General features: G+C 34.6%; 1 protein-coding gene across 1 annotated transcript in view; it reads right to left on the minus strand.

Moving 5' to 3' along the window:
* Positions 1–26,713, minus strand: part of PIK3CA (phosphatidylinositol-4,5-bisphosphate 3-kinase catalytic subunit alpha) — an 81,214-nt gene that overhangs the window by 11,855 nt on the left and 42,646 nt on the right. The window contains exons 2-14 of the mRNA XM_027061390.2: positions 22,281–22,708; positions 21,523–21,732; positions 19,647–19,897; positions 18,859–19,104; positions 18,120–18,205; positions 12,244–12,349; positions 11,581–11,733; positions 11,360–11,494; positions 6,569–6,693; positions 5,382–5,463; positions 4,889–5,053; positions 4,563–4,666; positions 2,594–2,765 (exon numbers count right to left, since the gene is read on the minus strand). Coding sequence (XP_026917191.1) covers positions 2,594–2,765; positions 4,563–4,666; positions 4,889–5,053; positions 5,382–5,463; positions 6,569–6,693; positions 11,360–11,494; positions 11,581–11,733; positions 12,244–12,349; positions 18,120–18,205; positions 18,859–19,104; positions 19,647–19,897; positions 21,523–21,732; positions 22,281–22,632 — 2,187 coding nt within the window. The 5' untranslated portion in view covers positions 22,633–22,708. The remainder of the gene's footprint in view (positions 1–2,593; positions 2,766–4,562; positions 4,667–4,888; positions 5,054–5,381; positions 5,464–6,568; positions 6,694–11,359; positions 11,495–11,580; positions 11,734–12,243; positions 12,350–18,119; positions 18,206–18,858; positions 19,105–19,646; positions 19,898–21,522; positions 21,733–22,280; positions 22,709–26,713) is intronic.

The raw sequence follows: 26,713 nt of genomic DNA on the forward strand, positions 1-26,713 counted from the left end.
CGTGTACTCCCCTGTGACAATTCTGCACACTGACACAGACATGTTTTGCCTCTATAGCAGGGCTTGGTCAACTATGGAGGTTTTTGTAAATCACACTGCATTGGATGTAGCCATGCCAATTTATTTAGATACTGGCTGTTTTCACACTAGAATAGCAGAGTTGAGTAGTTACAACAGAGACTGCATGGCCTACAAGGTCTAAAATATTTACTATCTTGCCTTTCAAGAAAGAGTTTGCTGATCTTTGTTCCAGAGGAAAAACTATGGAGACATCACGTCAGCTTAGTAACTTTACTTTTAAGCTTTGCAGAAAACACCATATTCATTTCTCTGTTGAGTGTTAAAAAACATCTAGTGAAGCTAAAAGAAACTGTTTGAAAAGTATTTATAAAAACATGTTACACTGAGTCTCACGCTATACTCAGGTTTAGTATGTATGCAGAAACATCTCTTTTTACTCAATTTTTAAAAAAGATTTATTTTATTTTGAGAGAGAGTGTGAGTAGGGGGAGAGGGACTAAGGGAGAGAGAGAGAGAATCTCAAGCAGGCTCTACACTCAGCACGGGAGCCTGGCATGGAGCTCAATCCCATGACCCTGGGATCCTGACGGGAGCCGAAATGAAGAATTGGGACACTTAACCAACTAAGCCACCCAGGTGCCACTCTTGCTAATCAATTGAAACCAGAGCCCAGACTGCTGAACTATATAGCATGTAATAACTGCCATTTTATTTTAGAAAATCTTCATCTGTCAAAAATATAAAAGTGAGGGACGAAAGAGGTTAGAAGCTAAGGAACTAACAATAAATAATTTTTGTGCTATAATTTTAGTAACAAAGCTTTTTTTTTCTTTTTCTTTTTCTTTCTCACTATGGATGAGTAGCTAGAAAATGCAGTTATCACTGACGAGGGCAACTCTTGCTCATGTAAAGGCATTTCTTTTTCTACCATTATCAACCGTAATGTTAGCACACTGCTTCCTATGCTTTACCATGGTTATGCTAAAACACGACACCAAAGAAACGCTTTTGTACCTACAGTATTCTTAGTTTCCTGTCACAATCCCATTTAAGCCAATACTAATGTAATGACTTTCACGTTCCTAATTAATCCACTGTATCAGAGCCAATCTGTGATATTAGGCTGTGAAAAATCTAGCTTTAAAGAAACCCTTTGCAAATTTGCAAATTTAATTATTTGCAAATTATTTGCAAATTTAATATCTAGTTTCTTTTTTCTTCAATCAGTTACAATATAAATATAATAAGTTTTATTCTTTCAAAGCAGACTAGTCTACTCTTGTTCATGGTTCCCAGAATCAGAAACAGTACAATTATTTTCTAATAACCTTTATTTGAACTTACATTTCACAAGTTCAATAAAGTCAACTCAGTCACAGACTCTATGACATTTAGATTAATACAGTAACTGTCTTTTAATTTTTTTTCATGCAATATTAAGGTATTGGAAAAATTCATTCAGTAGTGCTAATTTATATTCTTGTGCTTGGGAACTCATCAATATACGGGGATTTTTTTTTTTTTCCATTTCATTAGAGATGAGGAATGATCTCACTTTTACTATAGGATGTGGTAGATTGAATAAAGGATAGAGAGGAGGAAAGGTCATGAGAAATCTTTACATTTCATATTCCTCAGTTACACTAAGCTAGACTGACGATGACGAGTGTGTGATAATGCTCACTGGGTGACTAAGAGTCCATTTTATTGTATTTATTGTATTTTGTATTTTACAGAGAGAGAGAGTGCATGTGAACAGGGGAGGGGCAGAGAGAGAGAGAGAGAATCCCAAGCAAGCTCCATACTCAGTGCACAGCGCAATGTGCGATCACAACAGTGAGATCATGAGCTGAGCTGAAATCAAGAGTTGGAAGCTCAACTGACTGAGCCAACCAGGCGCCCGAGTCCATTAAAAAAATTATTTTTTGACAGAGAGAGAGAGACAGAGTGCAAGCAGAAGAGGGGAAAGCAGAGAGGGAGAAACAGAATCTGAAGCAGTCTCCAGGCTCTGAGCTGTCAGCACAGAGCCTGATGCCAGGCTTGACCCAGAAACTGTGAGATCATGACCTGAGCCGGAGTTGGATGCTCAACCAACTGAGCCACCCAGGTGCCCCACCTAAGAGTCCATTTTAAACTTAGAAACATACAAATTAATTTCCAAACACTTATTTTCAAGGTCATTACTAAAAGCTAATAAATGACGAAAATTACGAAAAAAATCATTTTACAAGTTACGGTGATGTAGAAGAGAAGGAAGGGAAAGAACAGAGTACATTTATTGAGTACCTTTTGTGTTCTGGGGACTGTGATATGTGCTTCAGCATTTGTCATGTAATTTAATGCTCACAACTACACTACGAAGAAAGTATCGGTACGATTTATAAATGAGGAAAATGGATCTCAAACACTAAATAACGTGTCTAACATTACACAGCTGAGAGGCGGCGGAACATGGATCCAAATCCTGATATGCTTGATTCTAATGTTCACAATCTGCATCTACATCGGACTCTCAAATTACCTTGCCCCACTGCAATGAAGGGTCTCAAAAGCAATCTAAAGAGTCACATACCTTTTGTGTTTCATCCTTCTTTTCTTGTTTGAGAATGTCAGTTAAGTTAATGAGCTTTTCCATAGCTTCAACTTGCCTATTTAGGTGCTTCAAATACATCCCACATGCACGACAATACGACTCCAAAAGCAGGCCAAACCTCTGACTAACTGTTTTATTGTGCATCTCAGATCTAAAAGAACAGTGTAAGATTAGAAAAAAAAAAAAAAAAAAAAAAAGAAAGAAACCCATACACACACATATACACACACACGCACGTGCACAGATGCACACACACATTATATATATATACATGGTCCTTTAAAAATTTTTGAATGTTTACTGTTAAAAAAATTATTTAATATTTTTGAGAGTGCGCGCGCGCGCACACACACACACACACACACACACACACACACACACACACACGTGCAAGTGGGGGAGGGGCAGAGACAGAGGGAGACACAGAACCTGAAGCAGGCTCCAGGCTCTGAGCTGTCAGCACAGAGCCTGATGTGGGGCTTGAACCCACAAACTACAAGATCATGACCTGAGCCAAAATCAGATGCTTAACCGACTGAGCCACCCAGGTGCCCCTATGTGGTCTTAAATGAGTATACGTATATAATCGCTTTTAAGAAAATAAGAAAACCCATTTCTGAAATCCAATAAATGTTATAATCATACTAACAATAAAGTGATTCAAAACCTATCACTTGTAAGCAAAAATAATCAAGAGTTTAAGATCATTCCTGGAATTGTGAATTTAATAAACTAGATTTTAGGCCTATTTCAACTACTTTTCATTTACTAATGTCAGCACAAAATCTATTAACTATATAGAACTGATGGCTACCAGAGAGGAGGTGAGTGGGGGTGGGGGTGGGGGGATGGGTTAGATGCATGGGGATTAAGGAGAGCACTGGCTGTGATGAGCACTGGGTATTGTATGAAAGTGCTTAATCACCACATTGTACATACTATATACCTGAAACTAATACACACTGCATGTTAACTGGAATTTAAATAAAAACTTAAAAAAAATATAAACATGAAAAAAAGTAAATTAGGCACAAAAGTAATAAAACGAATAGGGAGGGAGTGAAGAGCTCAGTGAGTACTATTTAACTCTTCTGGCATACATGCACTTTTTCTATACTGTCTTTGAATTTAAGTTATTTTAGACCTAGCTTCAAGATTCCACCTTTGATTCATTTTAACATTAAAAAAATCAAGTTAATTATAAAGATATCAAGTTAATTTTAAATCTTTCTAAATTTAGAAAACAGTGTATGACTTGTGATGACACTGAGTATTAGATCATATTCTACAAAATACTTTTTATTCTTAATTAGCTTGTTTGCTTGTTTTCTAGTAAGAAACTTGGGATTTTTATATTATTGTTCTGAATTCTGAGGTAGGATCTTTTTTTTAATTTTGGGGATTTTAATCCACACATACAATGAAACCAACTGCAATATTAAACAATATTAATCTAGCAAATTTTGTTTTGCTTAAAGAAAAATATAAGTCTTTAAAAATATTTCAGCTCTAATTTCTGTATAAAATTCAGTTTGAATTTTATTGCTTATTTAAAAATTTGAGGGGAGGGGAGCCTGGGTGGCTCAGTCGGTTGAACGTCTCACTTCAGCTCAGGTCGTGATCTCACGGTTCGTGAGTTCGAGCCCTGCGTTGGGCTCTGTGCTGACAGCTCAGAGCCTGGAGCCTGCTTCGGATTCTGTGCCTTCCTCTCTCTCTGCCCCTCCCGTTCATGCTCTGTCTCTCTCTGTCTCAAAAATAAATAAATATTAAAAAAAAATTTTTTTTTAAATGAAAAAAATCTGAGGGGAAGCTTACAAATATACTTTCATTATGGAATAGTCTTCCAGACAAACAAAACAACAGTATATAAGTAATGAATATTTATAGATCTATTAAGAAAGCAAGTAATATATACCTAAGAATTTAATGGGAAAATAGCGTGACTTACTTTAAATGCCAAAAGAAAAAGTGCCCAATCCTTTGATTAGTCAATGCTTTCTTGAGTAAAAATCTCACAAGCAGGTTATCCAAATACTGTTCATATTTTAGGACCTATGTGATTAAACACAAACATAAAAACAACTTTGCGTTAATCAGGGTCAGTTTTTGCATGGTTAGATTTACAGAGAATTTTTTAGAAAGCAAGTAGTCACTACTGATAATAAAACTGATTTTTAAAAAAGCATAAAACCAGGGTAGATAAAGATCCACGGTTTGGGTAAAGTTGCACAGATTTAGAATAAAACACTATTTTTCTGTTTTACATTATTTTACCTGTACTAGCTGAATTAAGTACTGAGAAAGCTTGTCATCTGTTAAGTATTTTTCCAAGCATCGAACAGCAAAACCTCGAACCATAGGATCTGGGTAATTACAATCCAGAAGCTCCATTGCCTGTTCAGGTTTGATTGGAGGCCAATCTTTTACTAAGCAGTACATCTGTTACAAGAAAGACAATAAATCGTATTTAAAAAGCATAGGATAGTTGTGAGTGAATGCTGTTAAGACAGTGTCTTAATTTCTTATTTTAAAATTGGTTTAGATAAGAGCTCTTCTCATGAATTCAGTGCTTAAAATATTCAATTCTAATTAATTTTATCAGTAGAAGCAGTTTGAATGGTATTTTTCTCCACCATATTACCATTATTAATATAAAACATAGTCTATTTCACCTCTTACATTTATGCAGACTTTCTGAGAGAAAATGATTTGAACAACACACCAATTTTATACAACAGTTATTCCGTAATCTCCAACATGCATTTACCTGAGCTACTTCATCTCTAGAATTCCATTTAACGGACAGAAGCAGTTTGGGTAGAATTTCAGGGATAGTTACACAATAGTGTCTGTGTGGAAAAGACAAAACAAAACAAAAAACATTTCTGCATGTTATTCAAAAGGCCTACATATCTAAATCTTCAACTATGTAATCTTTAAGAAGTTCCAAACACTTTTAAAACTCACCATTACTAGCCTTCCTTAAACTCAAAAGAAATCAGTGTTTAACACTATAGTTGCATATATACGTACATGTATCCTTAGACATAGTTATAATGGCAAGGAAGACAAAAGAAAAATCCAAATGGAAGACAAATACTTAGAAAAAATTATGATTTTATTTCATAACACTTTTTTTTTTTTTAACATTTATTTATTTTTGAGACAGAGAGAGACAGAGCATGAACGGGAGAGGGGCAGAGAGAGAGGGAGACACGGAATCGGAAGCAGGCTCCAGGCTCTGAGCCATCAGCCCAGAGCCTGACGCGGGGCTCAAACTCACGGACCAGAAGATCGTGACCTGAGCTGAAGTTGGACGCTCAACCGACTGAGCGCCCCTCATAACACTCTTTATATAGCTCTTTTAATTTACCTACTTATGCAACAGAAACCATGCAAAGAGTCACCAGTTCTACTGTTAAGTCGCTGGACAAAATTTCTGCAGAAATGCACTGCAACTGCTTTATTTAAATAAACCACTGTATACTTTCCAAGTAGTGGGATAATTTCTTCATAAGTGAAAATAAAGCACTGCACTATTACTTTGAGGAGGTATAAGAAAAAAAAAATGGAAGGAATGCCTTAAAATGGAAATATCTAGACCAACTAAATCACAACTAAATTGATCTAAAACTACTAGTTTTTTTTTTTTTGGATCTTGAATTTCATTAAAAAAAGCTCCAAAAACCAAATCCTAAAAAAGTGCTATTAGGGATTTAGAATTTTAAAAAAGGCTTCAAGGGTTTAAGATTCAAGGTTAGTACCAAAGGAGCGTGGTTTGCTAGAAATACTGATCCTCATCCACAGCTTTAAAAAGAATAATGTTTATAATAAAAAAGTCATATAAATTATGCTTTATGTACTTTAACAGGTATGACAGAATCTGTAAGATAAGCCAAAATCAGTTCTTTCTCCTTAATAGAAGAAACAGGGAATCTCCATTTTAACATTTACCTGTGGCTCCACAGAAAATCTTTCTCTTGCTCAGTGATTTCAGATAGAGGATCTCGGGTACAAATTGCTCGGAGCTGTTCTTTATCATTTTCTCTTAATTCGTTGTCTCTAGCTAGTCTGTTACTCTGTAAAATAAAGTAATATCTTATATGATTTTCTTTGCCATATTTTCCCCTGGATTCATGAGTGATCTACAAAAAAAGAAAAGTGCCAATAACTTTACATTGCTTATTAACTGTTGTGAAACAGTTTATTCTCGTCACAAGACTTTATTTTCAGGGACAGGAAAGAATCAACTTAAGGCAGTATTTGTGGAACAAATCCAGTATCTTACTAAGTTAACATTACCACCAACCACAGAACAGTAACTGCCAAATTAGTCAAGGATAAGCCCAGACTGGGATGCTAGGGGGTAGCAGTAAATAATTTGTCTTACTGGTGAGGCCCCTTCCTAGTATTCTATTAACTAATCTGCTCATGTTTCTGGAATGTAAATAAACAGTAGTAAAATAATAAAATAAAAATGTAAATTCTTTCCTAAGAATTTATTTTATTCCTAATCTTTGCTTGAGTATATCCTTATAATCACTGCAAGGCTTTCAAATTTAAAAGGTAAAAATAAGAGAAAAAGGAAAAGAAAAACTCCTATTAAAACACTGAACGTTAAGTGTTCAGAAACTAAAATGAAAACACTATAACTTTTAGTATAATTCCAAGATTCCAAGTAATGTATTTATTTCCTTTAAATACAGATATATTAACTGCATAATGAATAATTCTGAATTTATATTAATTTATTATGAAAACATATACATTCCTTCGAATGGGTTACACATATCCCCAATGGCTAAAAATGAAAGCAGGCATCCATGCTACTTGGTTTTTATTAACATTTGTTAACATTATACTAACACTTAAATATTGTTTTTATATAATAGTTCACAGAAATATCATTGGCACATGTCCATCAACAAATATTAAAACATGTACTCTGTGCCTTGTTTTGTTCTTCCTGCTGGGGTCTTAAATAATAAAAGAACCTGCACTAACAGGGCGTCCATTATAGTGAAAAAATTCAATGAACAAATAAAAATATTCGAGAGTTGATATACTCTGGGTGATGTAACGGAGAATGACTGAGTGGGCATGTCACACTGGGTGTTTGGAAATGGCCTCTGAGAAGGGAATATTTCGTTTGTGATCCAAATGACAAGAAAGAGCCATCCGCACTTAGATGAAGGAAAAGACAACTGCAGATGGAGGAAACAGTGAAAGTGACCCAAGGAGAGGAGTTTGGCAAGAAGATCTGTAAGCCTGAAGCCTAGTAGATGAGGGGGAGGAGAGACAGGAGGTCTGTTCAGAGCATGTAAAACTTGCAAATCAGGATGAAATGTCTGGATTTTTTTTTTTTTTTTTTTTTTAGTGAAAGCTATTTAAAGGATGAATATCATGATTTGATTTGTTTCATAAAGGTTATTCTGGCTGCTCTGTGGACTGAGGAAGACCATTTAGGCTATTATAATACTCCAGGTAAGAGATAATAAATACTTAACCCTCAATTCACCAGGAAAAGTCATCATTGTCATTTGTCATTATCATTTATCATCTTGGTCCAATGTACTCAATATTATTTGCTTATTTTTATCTGCTTTTACTTTTAATTCAAAATAACTTACAGAATAAACAACTGTGAAAAAGCTTTGTGAAAAACAATTGTGAAAAACAATTTTATTAGACATCTTATTAAGAATTTAAACACAGTAGGGGAGCCTGGGTGGCTCAGTTGGTTGAGCGTCCAACTACGGCTCCGGTCATGATCTCACAAGTGGACTCATGGGCTTAAGCCATGCAATGGGCTCTACGTATGTTGACAGCTCAGAGCCTGAAGCCTGCTTCGGACTCTATGTCTCCCTCTCTCTCTGCCCCTCCTGCACTCACTGTCTCTCTCACTCTCTCTCTCACTCAGAAATAAAACATTAAAAACCATTAATAAAAATAAAACATTAAAAAAAAGAGAATTTAAACACAGTAAAACTAAATTCATAATCCAAAATGGGCAACATACTTTGAATGCCACTAACTCCTTGCTCATCAACGGTCATGCAAAAGCCTGGAACATACATAATTTATCAGTATATAATGATTCCTAATTTCAAATAGATAGCTAATAAGTTCTAGCTTATCATTACTTCTGGTTTTTCTTCTTGTACTTGAATTGTCAAAATGTATTACTTTTGAAAACTCGGACAGTAATCCAAGAAATTAAAAAATTTCTACGTCACCTTTTTCCTTCAATCATCTTTGTATACACACTTGCCTGTGATATTTCTTCACTTAAAAAGTGTATCAGGTAAATTTTAGTGTACAGCATCATTAAAACTGGAAGAAGGATAAGGCATGGTCCAGGTTCTTGTAAAAAAAATATTGTGTGATGAGGTTATTCCTGTTGAATGACTGTCAATATCACATTTCCTTTTTGTTCTTGGAAATATGTTGTTCACTCACCATTTCTTGAGTTTGAGAAAATTCATCTAAGATATTGTTACCTGATGTTTAACCCATATGATCAATTTACTGTCAACATTAGAGACTGGAGTAGTGGTTCTCAACTGGGGTGAATTTGTCCCCTCTATCTCCCAGGACCTTTGGGGTATCATTTGTATCCTAGATTTATAAAAGTTTTCAACAGACCCAATGGTAACTGAAAAACTGACCCAGTTTATAATAAAAATAAAAAGTTTTTCTTTAAAGAAAAAATTCTTCCCAGAAAGAAAAGAGTAATAAAATATTAATCCTTACGAAGAGTTAGAACTGCTCAAAAAAGAAAACAAAACAAAATGTCAAAAGCTAATTGGCACAACAGACTCTGATGGTAAACTGAATTCAGTGATGAATGTATGAATAAAATAGGAAATCAATGAGTTTTAAAGTGAACTTGACTCTGATAATTCAAATGGTTTATAGGTATACCTAATCAGACAGGACTATGGACATTTTATGGGAATGAATGCTCATCAATATTTCAATCCCAATTTCAAAATTAAGGAGTTCCTGTTCAGTTATAGCAGAAGAGTTAAGAGTGAGAGGCTCAATACTTATTAAACAGTGACATTGGAGAAGTTAAACTTAAGCCTGCTTCCTTACTGGTAAAACAGGGATTATAATAGTACCTACCTTCATAGAGACTGCTTTTGAGGTTAAATGAGATAAAATGTGAAAAAGTGATTGGTATGACTTTTGGTACACAGTAAGCACTTGACAAATGTCAGCAATTATCAACAAGAAATTAAACTGACAAAATAGTAGCTACATTTTTCAAGAAAAAGAATTCCTTTTCTAAAAAACAGTTTATGCATTCTGAGAGAGACAGCACAAGCAGGGGAGGGGCAGAGAGACAGGGAAAAGAGAGAATCCCAAGCAGGATCTGCACTCTCACCATGAAGCCTGACACAGGGCTCAATCCCACTAACTGTGAGCTCATGACCTGAGCTGAAATCAAGACGCTTAATGGATTGAGCCACCCAAGTGCCCCATGAAAATTAATTCCTTTTTAATGTGAAAAAAGTTAATTGTACTTTTAGTATCTGATAGAATTCAGTGATTATTTTAAATTAATTTGTACTTACCAAAACGCCTGCTACATGTGTCTGAAAGTATATACAGGCAGGAAGGTTATGATTATGATTCTTTTTTTAATGTTTATTTATTTATGAGAGAGACAGAGAGCGAGTGAGCGAGCGAGGGGCAGAGAGAGAAGGGGACACAGAATCCAAAGCAGGCCAGGTTCCGAGCTGTCAGCACAGAGCCTGGTGCGGGGCTTGAATCCATGAACTGTGAGATCATGACCTGAGCTGAAGTCAGATGCTTAACCGACTGAGCCACCCAGGCACCCCGGTTATGATTATTATTAATCAGTTTACAAAAGGGATTTGTAAACTCCTTACTGAGAACATAGCTGTAAACTAATAAAGTTCCTCAGTGCAGGATTCTAGCTGGCCCTGGGTATTGCCATTATTCAGGTAGGCATATTTCAGGACCTCTTGACCCCATATTCATTGATTGGTCTATCTTAATGTAAAACCAGGCCAAAGAAAAAGTGATAAATGTGGAACTAGGGAAAGAGACAACAAAGAGCAAAAATAACCTTTTCTCCTAGCACTGACACCTTTGCCCTTGAGATATAGTAGAGAGTTAGTGGTTCTTAAACCCAGGTATATGGTGGTTCCAAAGTAATGGCCAAGATGAGACAACTTGATCCATATTTAAACTCCATTTTATATGTAATTTCTCTAGGCAATCTGGAGTATGGTGGTAAAGTTATTTCCTCTGCTTCCAAGCTCAACTAACAACATACTCATACTTTTGTTTCAACTTCAAAGTTACTATCTCAGAGAAATAAGTTCTTTCTTGAATCCAATATATATTAGCTTTTCCCCCCCACCCTCTGTAGTCATTCTTGGCACACTACTGACTTTTCCTTCATAGCACTTAACCATGATTTATAATCTTTTACTTCTGATTTTACCACTCTGATGTCTATTTTTACCATTAGACTGCATACACAATGGAGGTCTCTTTAGGTCACAACTTTATTACTCAGTACCTTTCATACAATAAATATAAACATATAGTTTACATTCAATAAATACTTATTAAGTGAAAGCAGGAGGGCTCAATAAACTAAGAAGAGGAAGAGCTGCAGTAAAAGTATTAGCATATGGAGAATGGGATTATATCGCAATACCGTCTGAGAGCCCATAGGACCTAAGAAAACTCAGTGATTTGCCTTACCAGTCCTGCATGGGAATAACTAAATCCTGCTTCTCGAGACACAGACCAGTTGGCATGCTCTTCAATCACTGACATATCTGGGAACTTTACCACACTGCTGAACCAGTCAAACTCCAACTCTAAGCATGGGGTTTCCTAAGAGATGGAATAAAAGTTATCATATATATTATGCTTGACTGTAATGAAAGAAAAATTCTAACTTATGATAATAAAAAGCTTACTTTATTTGGATTTGACCCAGTGACACCAATAGGGTTCAGCAAATCTTCTAATCCATGAGGTACTGGCCAAAGATTCAAAGCCATTTTTCCAGATACTAGAGTATCTGTGTAATCAAACAAGTTTATATTTCCCCAGGCCAATGGACAGTGTTCCTTAAAAAACACAGAGAAAAGTATTCACTACTCTGTGGATTAAATTATAAAATGCATTTCAAAACACTTTTCTTTCCCAGAAAGAATTCAATAACTAATCATTACAATGATATCTACAATAAGCCATATTAATTTTTTTGAAAGTATAGGCACTCTCTGTTTCCCCATTTGAAATTACACGTATTTTTCCTTACTTATGAGTAAGTAACATGAACCAAAGCAAGCCAGGAAGACATTAGTATGTCGTCATTTAACAGGTATTTGTGTGCAGTCACTTTGCATGTTTAAAAAATTGTATCAGTGTGAACTCAGGAAATACTCATCATAAATAAATTCGGGAAGCTCTCCAAAGGTACTTACTCTTAGACACATTCATTTATTAAAAATTTTAAAATATTTGATCAATTTTTAAATGATGAAAAAATCCATTTCTTGATAAAAATTCAAATCAGCAGTTATAATTAGGAGCTTTTAGAAGTAAATATAATTATTCTTTCTGAAATACTTTACCTCTTTAGCACCCTTTCGGCCTTTAACAGAACAAATGGAAAGGCAAAGTCGAGCAGCACGAGGAAGATCAGGAATGTATATATCGTAATTTAGCCATTCATTCCACCTATGTAAAATGTTAAAGGAAAAAATAATTTACCATAAAAAGGCTTCATCCAGAGTATATAAATGACTCCTACAAATCATCAAGAAAAAGAGAAATCAAATGAAAAGCAGGCTGGAGATCAACTGGAACAGGCATCCTTCAGAAGGTCATATCCAAACAGCCAATAAACATAAAAAAGTAGTCAATATTATTTACCATGCAGAAAATGCAAAATAAAACACCATGGAGATATCACTAAGGTAAGGATGTGGTTAAGGATGTGTAGTAACAGGAAATCAGGAAATCAGGAAATCTCATATACTGTGGAGTGATGAGTATTTGAGTATTTGCAAATATCCCCCAAATACAAACCGTCCAAATGTCCAAAAGTGGAATAAATTGCAGGATAGTCACATAATGGTATACTATACAGCAATGGAAATAAACATGTTACTTACAATATGGATGAAATCTTACAAACATGAGTGAAAGAAGCTAGACACAGAAGAAAATTGGTGCCTTGAGTACATTTAGATACAATTCAAAAACAGTTCAAATGAACAAACAATGTTAGAAGTCAGGATAGTAGTTGTCTAGGGAGGTGAGAAGGTTAATGGGAAGGGGCAATGTCGTATTTCTGGTAAATGTTCTATGTCTTCACCAGCATGGTGGTTAAATGGGTATTAACTTTGTGAAAAGTCAATGAAATATACAATTAGATTTATGTATTTGTATGCATTTGTGCTACACTTTAGTAAAAAAAAAAAATTAAAAACAAACCAGCTTATAGAAAAGGCACACAGAAACTAAACAAGAAGCGTGAGATTTCCTATTATGATTACAATCATATTTTCTCTTATATATGGTGTAATGTTACTCGGAAGAACCCATTAAATAAGACAGCATGTTAATAAAATGAAGGACATGAAAGCAGAAGTATTTGAAGTTGAACATAACTCCTTCACGAGAGGTAATACTTAACATTCATAATAAGGAAAGAATTAAAAGTTGCTATAGAAAGTGATGATAAAAAATTACTCAAATATTTATGATAAACTCCTTTCAATTTACTGGATATTACATGTGAAATTATGTCTATTTTGTTGGACATATTTGTAAAGAGCCAAGTGTAACATATTGTTTTGTTTTGAAACAATATAGCAATAGCTACGAAACATTATAGCAACAGCTACCAGTTATAAACTCAGAAGTCAGACTAAGTTGAGTAGAATCTTGTTTCTACTATTTTATTAAATGTGTAACCCTTGCTTTTGTCTGTTTTCTCATCTGTGGAATGAGACTAATAACAGTATTTACTCTATAAGGTTGTTGTGAAAATCAAATGAGATAACACAAGTGAAGGGGCGCCTGACTGGCTCAGTCAGATAACACAAATAAAGTGATCAGAATAGTAACTGGTCCATGGTAAACGCTCAAGTGCTAGATATTAACCAAGAAAATTTTTCAGTAGGCTTTTTCATAACTCTATTTTTTATTATAAGTAAAACAAGACAATAAAATGACACAAAAATTCTATTTTTAATTAGCCAAACTAGGGTATAAACTTTATCAATAAAATAAGTGCTATTTATGGGCAAAGATGAAAAAAATACGGTCTTTTGATGCAGAGAAAGCTTACATTTAATGGGAGAATTTAGTAATGAGGAATTCTAAAGGGAAAAGAAACAATAATTATAGGCAGAAGAAATACCGTGGGTTTTGATAAGTCTACAGTAATTTAAGAAAAATTAAAGACACAGGTACTTAAATGTACCTGTTTTTATTACTTCTAAATCTTTAGAATTGCTCATAATTAATGAGGAATATTCCACACACTTTCTAAGAGAGATATATCCTATGAGTGTAGTTGTTCAATACTATGCTAATTGACTAAAGTATGTTTCTCTGTTTCTCTAAAGTCCATATAAACGTGTGTGCAAATACCAATTAAGTTCTTTATTTTTATGCAATGGTTTGATATATATAGTCCAAACTGGTTTTGATTTTGGGAGAGAACTGGTAACCTCTATGAAGAAAGCATTATGTATCTAGTTTATCTCGTATATGGGAAGCATGGATTTGGAACAATCACTTAATCTCAGTAAGAATTTTTAAAAAATCTACTTTTCTACCTTTCCAATAACTTCATATTCTTTTATCCTTGACTTTAATTCCGTAAATACAGAAAAGTTAAAAAAAATCTACTTAAATCCTCATACTACTACCATAGAGATTTTACCCTTTAACCAGAGAATTTTTTTAAAGTATTATTTATTTATTTATTTATTTATTTATTTATTTATTTATTTATTTATTTATAATTTTTTTTTAAACATTTATTCATTTTTGAGAGACAGAGAGAGACGGAGCATGAGTGGGGTAGGGGCAGAGAGAGGGAGACACAGAATCAGAAGCAGGCTTCAGGCTCTGAGCTGTCAGCACAGAGCCAGACACAGGGCTTGAACTCACGAACTGCGAGATCATGACCCGGGCTGAAGTCAGACGCTCAACCGACTGAGCCACCCAGGCGCCCCAAAATATTTTTTATTTTAATCCAATATAGTTAACATACACTGTTATATCAGTTTCAGGCATACAACATAGTGATTCAAAATTTTATGCAGTACTCAGTGCTCATCATGATGACTGTATTCTTAATCCCTATCCTCTATTTCTCCCATCTCCCCACGACCTCCCCTCTGGTAACCCTGTCTGTTCTCTATGGTTAAGAGTCTGTTTCTTGGTTTGAATCTTTCCCCTCCTTGGTTCATTTGTTTTGTTTCTTAAATTCCATATGAGTGAAATCATATGGTATTTGTCTTTCTCTGACTTACTTCACTTAGCACTATACTTTCTAGCTCCATCCACGTTGCTGCAAATGGCAAGACTTCATTCTTTTTTTTTTATGGCTGAATACTACTCCATTGTATATATATACCACATCTTCTTTAGCCATTCATCTATTGATGGACACTTGAGTTGCTTCCATAATTGGTGTATGGTAAATAATGCTGCTATAAACACAAGGGTGCACAGATCTTTTCAAATTAGTGTTTTCATATTCTTTGGGTAAATGCCAGTAGTGGGATTACTAGGTCATAAAGCAGTTCTCTTTTTAATTTTTTTGAGGAAGATTCTTTGGGTAGTATGGACATTTTAACAATATTTGTTCTTCTAATTCCTGACCATGGAATATCTTTCCATTTGTTTGTGTCATCTCCAATTTCTTTTAACAATGTTTTATAGTTTTCAGAGAAAGGTCTTTCACCTCTTTGGTTAAGTTTATTCCTAGGTATTTTATTATTTTTGGTACAACTGTAAATGGGACTGCTTTCTTACTTTCTCCTGCTGTTGCTTCATTATTGATGTACAGAAATCCAACAGATTTCTGTACACTGATTTTGTGTCCTGTGACCTTACTGAATTAATTTATTAGTTCTATGGGTCTGTTGGCTAGTCTTTAGGATTTTCTAGATATAGTATCATGTCATTTGCAAATAGTGGAAGTTTTACTTCCTCCTTGCCAATGTGGATACCTTGTATTCCTTTTTTTTTTTTTTTTTTGAATGATTACTGTGTCCAGGACTTCCAGTACTATGTTGACTAAAAGTGGTGAGACTGAACATCCTTGTCTTGTTCCTGATCTTAGGGGGAAAGACCTCAATTTTTTACCATTGAGTATGATGTTAACTGTAGGTTTTCTATAGATGGTCTTTATTATGCTGAGGTAAGTACCCTCTAAACCTACTTTGTTGAGAGTTTTTATCATGAATGGATGTTGTACCTTCTCAAATGGTTTTTCTGCATCTGTTAAAATGATCATATGGTTTTTATCCTTTCTCTTAATGATGTGAAGTATCACGTTGATTGATCTGCAGCTACTGAACCCCTTGCATCCCAGGAATAAATCTCACTTGATTGTAGGGAATTTTTTTTTAAGTTTACTTATTTTGAGATAGAGACAGAGAGAGACAGAGAGAGAGAGAGAGGGAGAGAGAGAGAGAGAGAGAGGGAGAGAGAGAGAGAATCCCAAACAGGCTCTGTGCCACCTGAACCCATGAACCTCGAGACCATAACCTTGAACTGAAATCAAGAGTTGGACACTAATTTGACTGAGTCACCCTGGTGCCCTGACCCTGTGAATGACTTTTTTAAAATATATTGTTGGATTTGGTTTGCTAATATTTGTTAAGGATTTTTTGCATCTATGGTCATCAGAGACACTAGTATATTGTTCTAAACTAGGGAATTCTTCAAGAAAAGATAATCAAATGAAAGTCCTTTCTAAATAGTTAATTTACTAAAATTTTGAGCTTTTAATCTTGTATTATTAAACAAATTTACCTTCTACTTTTATAAAACTAGTTTATTTACTTTTGATACTTGAAACAACTAGGATAGATCTACCCAATATTATTTTGGAGTCTTTGCTTGGGATTGTTGAACTCCTTAGTTTGTTTATAGGTTTCACAAAATTTAGAAAATTTTTGGCCATTATTTCCTCAAACATTGTTTTTCTCTTCCTCACACAACCACCCACCCAACCTGTGACAGACATGCAGTGTGGATGGGAAATAAACTTTTGCTGTTATAACAAAATTTTAAAAGATCCTGTAGTTGTTTGTTTCACAGTGCAATCTAACTTAAATGATGTGTTTTCTGACTGACAATTGTTCAGGTAGGGCAAGGAACTATTTCACTTCTTCCTGGTAGAGAAGGCTATCATCTCTTTGTACATCACCTAAGCCCTAGAATGATGGCCACATCCAGCAGCTTAATTAAGTACAAGACCAGAACTTTTTCTGGAGTCTTCTAGAATTCAGTCTAAATTCATTATAAAATTTACTTCTGGATGTTTTACTAGTTGTCTTTATTGCTAGTCTACAAAAATCCATCTTTAATCTTAATAACAATCTGAGTGCTCTTAAAATATTTCTATTATATTCATGGGTAGATTCTTTTTTAAAAAAAATTTTTTTTTTAATATTTATTTATTTTTGAGAGACAGAGTGAGACAAAGTGAGACTGGGGGAGGGGCAGAGAGAAAGGGAGACACAGGATTGGAAACAGGCTCCAGGCTCTGAGCTGTCAGCACAGAGCCTGACGCGGGGCTCGAACCCACAGACTGTGAGATCATGACCTGAGCCGAAGTCGGATGCTCAACCGACTGAGCCACCCAGGCGCCCTGCCCCCATGGGTAGATTCTTAATTCCCAAATCATTCCACAAAGAGCCAAAGAAATGGCAGTATGGCAAACTGTTGGATTATATTGCCTTTTATTTCTTTATTATATCTAGGCAGTAATCATTTAAAATGTTCCTTAAAACTTCCCCTCCTTCTAAGAAACTGATTTGTTCCCAAAGACTCTTCATTTGAATGTCATAAATACCTATTCCTGTGAATGATGTGAGTGCCTCAGAGTAGTCTAGCTCTGCAGTTGTCTGCCAACTCTCACTTCTTCTTAATGTAAATGGAAATGGAGAGATGAATAAAATGCTAGGTTTATTTAGCATTTAGATCTAAGGTGGGGAATCATCATGGTACAAAATGTAACCATATTCTGTTTTCTACTTGATATAATGGAAAGAGAGAATCAGAAAAGTCTTTCACATAAAATTTTACAGACTCCATAAAATGATGTGACTGATACTCATTTGACCGAAAGACCTTATGTTCTATATGTAAGTGTCTGGTAATTTATATGAGTTGTATAAAACTAATGATGCCAAAAAAAAAAAAAAAATGCTTCTTGTATTGATTACATTGCTAAACACTAACAGGGCTTCCTTACCTGGGATTAGAACAAGGTACTCTTTGAGTGTTCACATTATCACATAAGGGTTCTCCTCCATGATAGATACCTGTTCGAACATAGATCTTAAAAAGAAAAAAAAAAGTATGTGTATACAAATATATACAAACATAATACACGCGGGCGTGCACACACACACACACACACACACACACACACACACACTACAGAACCAATAGTAAAATAATGTAACTGATATAAATGAAGAATCTATTAGAGGTTTCTGTTCAGATATAGCTTTTCTGTTCTCCCTTCACATATATAATAAGGTATTTAATTTAGAGTTTTTCGTATTTTAGGAAGATAAATTAGTACATATACTAAATATTACTTCATATTCTTAGCAGCTGGAACAGCACTCCATAAAGACATTAATATTTCTGCAACAAATCACATTAATATTTATACTAACTGGGATATAAAAAGACTATAAAAATTCCTGTTTCAGGTTGGGTCAGGTTTTGCTGACAAATGAATTCTGTAAACACTTGGTTTTAAGAACTTAGATTTATGGAAATTAGAATTATTAGAATATTAGAATTATGGAAATTAGAATTGCAGAAAAAGGACTGTACACTGTGCAATAGCTAAGGCAGAGGAGCGGTACTGTAGCTCTCTGAAACACAGTGCGGGTCAACAGATTATTATATACAATGCAGTTAAAAAGTTTATGTAAAATAATTTATATAAGATAATAAGCATCAACACTTGACTTCACCTTGTCGATGTCTCGAATATTTACATTCACATAGGTTGCACAAAGGATTTTTATTCTGAGTGCACTATTTATAACCCAAAGGGACTTTGTAGATGTTTCTCCATTCATATATGGTGTAGCTGTGGAGATGCGTCTGGAATAAGATGGCATTGTGAAACAGTCCATTGGCAGTTGGGAGTAAAGGCTTTCTTTAGCCATCAGCATCAAATTGGGCATCCTCCCAAGCATTATACAGCTTCTTATGTACTGTAAAAGATGAAGAGGGGAGGGGAGAAGTAATTTCTTATAAGGTATTTCATTTTAAAAGCAACATGTAAGCAAAAAACAACAAAAAAAGGAATTAAAAACAATGACCAAAGGATATTCATTATGAAAACACTGTTTATATATATATATTTTTAAGTTTTATTTATTTAAGTAATCTCTACACCCAACATGGGGCTCCAACTTACAACTCAAAGATCAAGAGTCACATGCTCTTCCAACTGAGCATGTGGTGCACCAACACTGTTTATATCGCAATAAACAATTTAATCAGCTTATCCATATATCTACAGTCACGCCTCAAATATTAAATACATAAAACCTAAAGGAAAAAAAGCATCTATTCTCTCAAATTAAACACATCATCAGTCTCTCAAATTAAGTAATTATAGTATTAAAAATAAACATATGAATACCATTCATTAACATTAATCACTGAATTTTCAAAAAGTATGTCCTAAAAGTACAGATATTTGCCCCAACTTTTAAATTTAAATTTAATATTTCTGAAGCTTGTTACTCACCTTATACTGACTTAGAGGATATTTTTCAAGGAAGTATTCATCACATCCACACACTTTTAAAATATACTTGCCCTGGTATTCTAAAACACAGAGTTTTAGTTGTTCAGATGATAGCAACATACTTCGAGTTTTTTTCCTGATTGCTTCAGCAATTACTTGTTCTGGCACACAGTCATGGTTGATTTTCAGAGTATACTTCTGCTTGTCATTATTTGGAGAAACTATTACCCAAATCACCACTATTATTTGCCCTGTAACAGGAAAACATTATTAGATGCAATCACCATATAAATTTCATTTGACAGATTTCAAAAAATATGCACTACCATTATTCTAATCAAAATCGGAAATTACTTATAATCAAACTAATTAAGTACAGGTAAATATCAGGTAGAAATCATAAATCTTCAAATATGATAGGGCTGCCAGACCATGCTCAGATCTCATGTTTTATGGCAAGCACCCAACACTGTGATTAGTGGGTCACAAGTACCTGAGGCCAAGCTAATTTCCATTCTGAACTTCATGACATACTTCATGACTAAAACCCCTGTAAAAAGTGACTTATGATGCTATCAAAGGTTCAACAGTACTTAAAATACAGAAGACTTTCTGGCAACTATGGGAAAGAATCATGGAGACATGAAGAAAATGCTGAATCAGAATAAAAGAAAAGATGGTGGAGGAAGGAAAAGAGTATGAATCTTTAAATGTTTTCCTTTTAAGATAAATTAAGCTGGGATAAGGGTGGAAGATGATGAAAATGGAAAGATTTAAACGATGGTAGAGTGGTCTGTGTGTTCACAGTACAATTCTTTCAACTTTTCTGCATGTTGGAAAATTTTCATAAAGAATGTTGGAAAAAAATGAAAAGAAAATTCCATTAAAAAATTTTTTTTAATGGTTATTTATTTGTGAGAGAGAGACAAAGCATGAGCAGGGGGAGGAGTAGAGAGAGAGAGGGGAGACACAGAATCAGAAGCAGCTCCAGGCTCCAAGCTGTCAGCACAGAGCCCGATGCGGGGCTTGAACTCACAAGCCATGAGATCATGACCTGAGCCAAAGGCGGACGCTTAACTCACTGAGCCACCCAGGTGCTCCCAAGAGAATTCCATTTTAAAAGGTATACTAGAGTAGAGAAGATTTTAAAATGAAGATCTTATGTTATACTGCATTAAACTACTTTGAATATTTTGGGTGGAATAGTAATAAGATGTCTTAACGTATTCTACTATCAAAATTTTGTATTTAATTGTGTGTGAGAGTTAACTTATTCTGTAACTTCAAATTGAAGCCTTCACTTTGTTATCTTGGAAAATACAGATATTTATCTGATACAATGATATTTTCATTTCCCAAACTATAATATAGTTTATAAATTTCCATGTTCACTTAATTCTAGAAATTGATTCATTAAGTATCAAAAGTCAATCTATATATTATTCACTATCAGATTTAATTACTGCATTTACCACTAAGAAATTTGTTTTTCTTTCTACATATGATAAAAGATAACAAGAATGTGCAAAGTTTTCCCAAAATTTCATAAAGTATTTCTATTTATAATTTTTTTGGTAAAAAGATAATTGATCGTAACTGTGTAATAATGAATTTCACAATCAAAGTTCTTTAGTTTTATTCTAAGATACAGAATTCACCAAGGGATCAGCACCATATGCACACAATTCATTCAATCAATAAATATTCATTACATACATATGTATTTGGCAATCAGCTATATCTTGTCAGCATAAGCAGTCCCTGCCTTCAAGAAGCTTATCATCCAGCATCTAGTAAAAAGACTGTACAAATGTATAGGCACAGATAGAAATTTTTATTATAGTAACCAATTATGGTAGACTGACAATTTTCTTACCTTTATCTAGTTTATTATATATGTGCTTTGGCAGTTCTGGTGAAGATTCTACATTTGGAGGATAGACATACATTGCTCTACTATGAGGTGAATTAAGATCCCGAAGATCCACAGCTTCTTTACAAACATTCAGAATATTTCTTCGGAAGTCCTGTACTTCTGGATCTTTAACCATATCAAATTCACACACTGGCATGCCAATAGCAAAACCTTAAAAAATTACATAAAGAATATAACATTCTATTAAACATAAAGTATGAACATGTTTCTTACAAATGGGGAATTTGACAGATCTGGAAGATCACAATAGAGTAAAGAAGTCTCTCTGGGTTTAAAGAAATTTTAATAAATACATATAGTAAAGTAAGAGTTGACAAGGACTCAAATATCTTTAACATACAGAACATAATATATTCAGCGATTTGGATCAGAGGTAGCAAACATCCGTGTAATTTTTTTTTTTTTGAAGAGTAATACAACAAAACTGGACTATAACAAATCTAAGCCAACCCTACAAATGATATTTCTTAAAGAAAAATTTAACACCAAGGTGTTAAAAATAGTTTCTTAGCCAAATAATCAAAAGATTATTATAGATTTGTAATGGTTTTTATTTCAAAATCTATTTACCTGAGATTACAAAGGTAATTAACTGATTCAGACAGAAATATTTTAGTAATGAGAAAATAGTTAAGTTTCATAGTTATTTGCTTTTAGAATAGGACGACAATGCCATTTAGTTAAAAACTGTGTCATACCAATTTCTCGATTGAGGATCTTTTCTTCACGGTTGCCTACTGGCTCAATTACTTTTAAAAAGGGTTGAAAAAGCCGAAGGTCACAAAGTCGTCTTGTTTCATCAAAAAATTCTTCCCTTTCTGCTTCTTGGGTAACACTTACGAAAATGTAAGAAGATTCATCTTGAAGAAGTTGATGGAGAGGATATTTTCTTGCTTCTTTAAATAATTCATGCTTTATAGTTATTAATGTAGCCTCACGGAGGCATTCTAACGTCACTATCATTCCATTTGGTAGTAAACATTCTACTAGGATTCTTGGGGGCATCAAGTGGATGCCCCACAGTTCACCTGATGATGGTCTTGGAGGCATTGTTCTGATCCTTTACAAGTTTTACATACAAAACTGTTTTAAGGAATTAGATGCGTGGCTGTCCCAAAGCAGAAATCTAAACCGAAGGGGGGAAAAAAAACATATGTTAAAACAAAAACAACTACAGAAGAGTACATTTATGGCATTACTAAATGTAAAAACTTTTTCTGTAGTTTGAATTGTTAGGGCAAGTATTTATCTTAAATATTTTAATGGAGACTGTTGCTCCAAATTAGGCTGAAGGAACTGATTCCAAAGCAGAAATTAGAAAAAAACAAAAAAACAAAACAAACAAACAAACAAAAAAAAACAAACCAAAAAAACCACTTGAATTTAATTATATTTAATAAAATCACTAACTAAAAACATTTTATTTTACTAGATTTTTTAAAAGTCAGGTTTTATCAGACAGAGCTGAAGCTATGGGAAGAATGAACAGTAAATTGTAACTGAAACTAAAATTCCCATCACATATCACCTTTATCATTCTCTTCTATTTTCTAGAGCAAGAGAATCTGAGCTGGAAAGGATCTTTTAGATCATGGGTCCATTGCTCTCATTTTAAAGATGAGTAAAGGCGAGAGAAGTCAAATCTTCCTTTTCACTCCCTATCTGCACTCTGTGGTAATGGGAAATTACATGGCTTAGTCTTTTTCTTAAATTAATCTTTGTAATTTCCCTCTTTGTACTGATTATTGTCTAAGTGACTTCATAGACCATTCTGCTTTGAAAGTATAATTTAGGTATATATTCACTATAATATAAAGTGTCATCAATGCATTTTCCCTGAGATATGATGAATTTGAATGATTCATCTACTTTATCAAATAACCCACTAATACTTCTGATTGAAATGAATTGATCTACACACAAATGAGACCCACTGACTCTCTTTGTTAGTACAGTGTTAGAGTACTTGTAATATTTTTAAAAATATTAAGTAATATTATGATTAGAAGCCCTAATTTTTAAAGATGTCAACAATCTCGGGGATTCTTTAGAAGATACTACAAAACCCACAAAGCACAAGTTCATTCTTGCTACTTATGTTTATATTTTCTTTTATTCAGTAACCTACACTGTAAAGGCAGTAAAAAAGGTAAAGTGAGAGACACTAAAGAAATAAAAAAGAAACGAAAGTCAGGCTAGAGAAATGAACCAAAGGCTCAGGTAACTTCAGGCACTGTGGACAACAGCCATAAATGACACTTTGTTTATTCACTAAAAAAGTACTGGGGCTAAAAAAAAAAAATGTACTGGGGCTATTCTACAGGACCATGTTAGGTCCTGGGAATATGATAATGGGATAAAATAGACATGGCCCTTGTCCTTACAAGGCAAAGTCAAGAGTATGAAGATTATGTGTTTGTTGGGTATAGGATAATTAAAATCACAAGTAATTAAATCCAGAAACTTTCTTTCTCTGACTCCTGTATGTCATAGGATAATTAAAATCACAAGTAATTAAATCCAGAAACTTTCTTTCTCTGACTCCTGTATGTCATACCCATCAAAATCTAATCCATCAACTTTGTTAATTCTATTCCCTGAATCTGTATACTCCACTACCAGTCTTAGTACCCTGGGTCAGGCCACTACTATTTCTTGTCTAGACTGCTAAAGCCTAAATTGTCTCCCTAGATCTAGGTTTGCCCCCTACAGTCCATCTTTCTTTCACCTTACAGCCAGTAGGAGCTAGAGGGCAGTAGGGCCTACTTTGGGCACACATTTCCACTGGTCAGTTGCAGACAAGTGCTTACAGTATGCTTCAGAGTTCTAACACATGAAGGAGTTAAAAATAGAAATAGAAATTTCAAGCCCTCTCGCATCTCTAGAAATACAGAAATCAACTGGAAGACAGTAAAGAATATAAAACTATTTTTAATAGTTGAAAATGTTTCTTCAAGTTTATAAAAGAGTCCCACTGAAGTTATAGGATTTAAAATATAATTATTCTATTTCCTATACTTTTAAATGAAAATTCATTGGTTACTAAAAAGACCAGATGGATCAATCTGTGTGCATAATTATAGAAGTGACTTAAGCTAAGCTTTTTAAAACATACAAAAAAATTTGAAGAATGCAAGGGAAATGCCAAATGACTACTTTTAAATGATGATCTGCCTGCATAAAAAAGTTCAAATAAAAACAAAACAAAACCACAAGCCACACTAAAACAGCAGCTGTGTTTATAGTTTGCTTTGTTGAATAGTAATAACAGGTCCATGGTATGGAATCATAGGGGCACCTACTTTATATAATAAATAACATCTCAGAATCTCATATGTTCCCTAAGAATTACCAAGAGAGAAGTCTAGTACAGTAGAGAGATCATGGATTCTAATCTTTATCCTACTAAGGTATATTTATGGGCAGTTAACAACCATTAAATATTCAAGACACACTCTTCTTATTAAAAGAGTAAATGTGATCATAGTCATAAAACACTTGGAGATCATGGAAGCCAGGCACTGGTTGGCACTATGGTAGTACTAACTAGAAGACAGAAGATGCTAACTTTCTTATTTGTCTTATGTCAGGCCTTATTCTGTACAAACCATTACCTCAGAGCTCACATAAACAGAAGCGTAGAAGAAGGGAATGGAGCTACCATTACTGTTAGTCCGCATGTATCATACACTTAGGTGGGCAATAACCCTTTCAGGATAGGCATTACCATTTTACATATGATAATGTAAAATGACCTACAGGAAACTGAAGGCCAGAGATGTGAAGTTATTTGCTATGGATTTTGAAGCCAGGTCTAGATGATTTCAAAGTGCACACTATGACCATTCTGCTGTTTGGGCTTCAGTTATAGCCAGGTGATACTCATTGGTGGTGAATAAGAAAAATGGGTCTGAAGTTACACAGGATTTAAACTCTCCCTGTCGGGTGGGGAGGGCGGGGTGCCTGAGTGGCTCAGTTGGTTAAGCATCTGACTCTTGATCTCGGCTCAGGTCACGATCTCATGGTTTGTGAGTACGAGCCTCATGTTGGGCTCTGCGCTGACAGCATGGAGCCTGCTTGGGAATCTCTCTCTCCCTCTCTCTGCTCCTCCCCTGCTTGTGCTCACGCATAGTCTCTCTCTCAAAATAAATAAGTAAACATTAAAAAAAAAAATCTCATTGCCTTAGTAAGTAGCTGCCTTGGGCAGTTTAATTCATCTCACTGAACTTCATTCTTTCCACCCCTTCTTAGATTGCTAAATTGGCATAATGGCAGAAAATTCATCAAATTGTTGTATTAAGTGAGGCAATATATGAAAAACATGTAAGCAAAGAGACTGGCATACAGTAAGCACTAAGTGTTAAATATTACTCATAAACCTGTAAAGTACACCCACACTATCTTTTCAAGCTATTATGAATTATCCAGGAATGGTACCAGATGGGGATGGAAAAAGGGGTTTGAGTTCTCTTAGGGAGGCAAGTAAATGAGCCTTATAAAGCAGTGCTAGTTTCAAGAGCTGAATCTTGAAGGTAGCACTGGCAATGCAAGGCTGACACACAAGTCTGGAATAGTACTGAGTGGCTCAGAGGCTGGCACCTAAGTAGCTGTTTCTAGTTCCCCAGACTCCTAATATTCCTATTTAAATGGTACAGCCATCTACAGCTTAAGTAAGGAATCCCTTGTCCCTTGTTATTCCCCCTCCACCTTTTTTTTTTTTTTTGAGAAATATCTACTTGTGCTAGGCTCTAGACTAAATATGCTATGAAAACTAAAGTAAATAAAATGTGTTCTCTTTGGTTGTTGAGGGACTCATGGTTTATTGGGGAATGAAGTTAAAAACAACTTTGAAAATGGAAAAGTTGTTATCAGAGAGAACATGCACTTTGGAAGAGTCACAGGAATTGTCCCAACTGCCTGAGGAAGTTAGAGAAGGCACCAGCAAGATAAAATTTAAGGAGAATATTATAGATTAGTAGGGATTTTGCAGAGAAGGTAGCTTGGACATGGGTGAGATGGATGAGGAAAGCATTTTAGATTGCCACAAGAGTACACGTGCAAAGTCACAGACTGAAAGGACACAAGTTTTTCATTATTTGAGACTGAAATGCATGGGAATAGGTAGGGTGTG

Source organism: Acinonyx jubatus, chromosome C2 (genome assembly GCF_027475565.1).
Source record: "Acinonyx jubatus isolate Ajub_Pintada_27869175 chromosome C2, VMU_Ajub_asm_v1.0, whole genome shotgun sequence".
Classification (NCBI taxonomy): Eukaryota; Metazoa; Chordata; class Mammalia; order Carnivora; family Felidae; genus Acinonyx; species Acinonyx jubatus.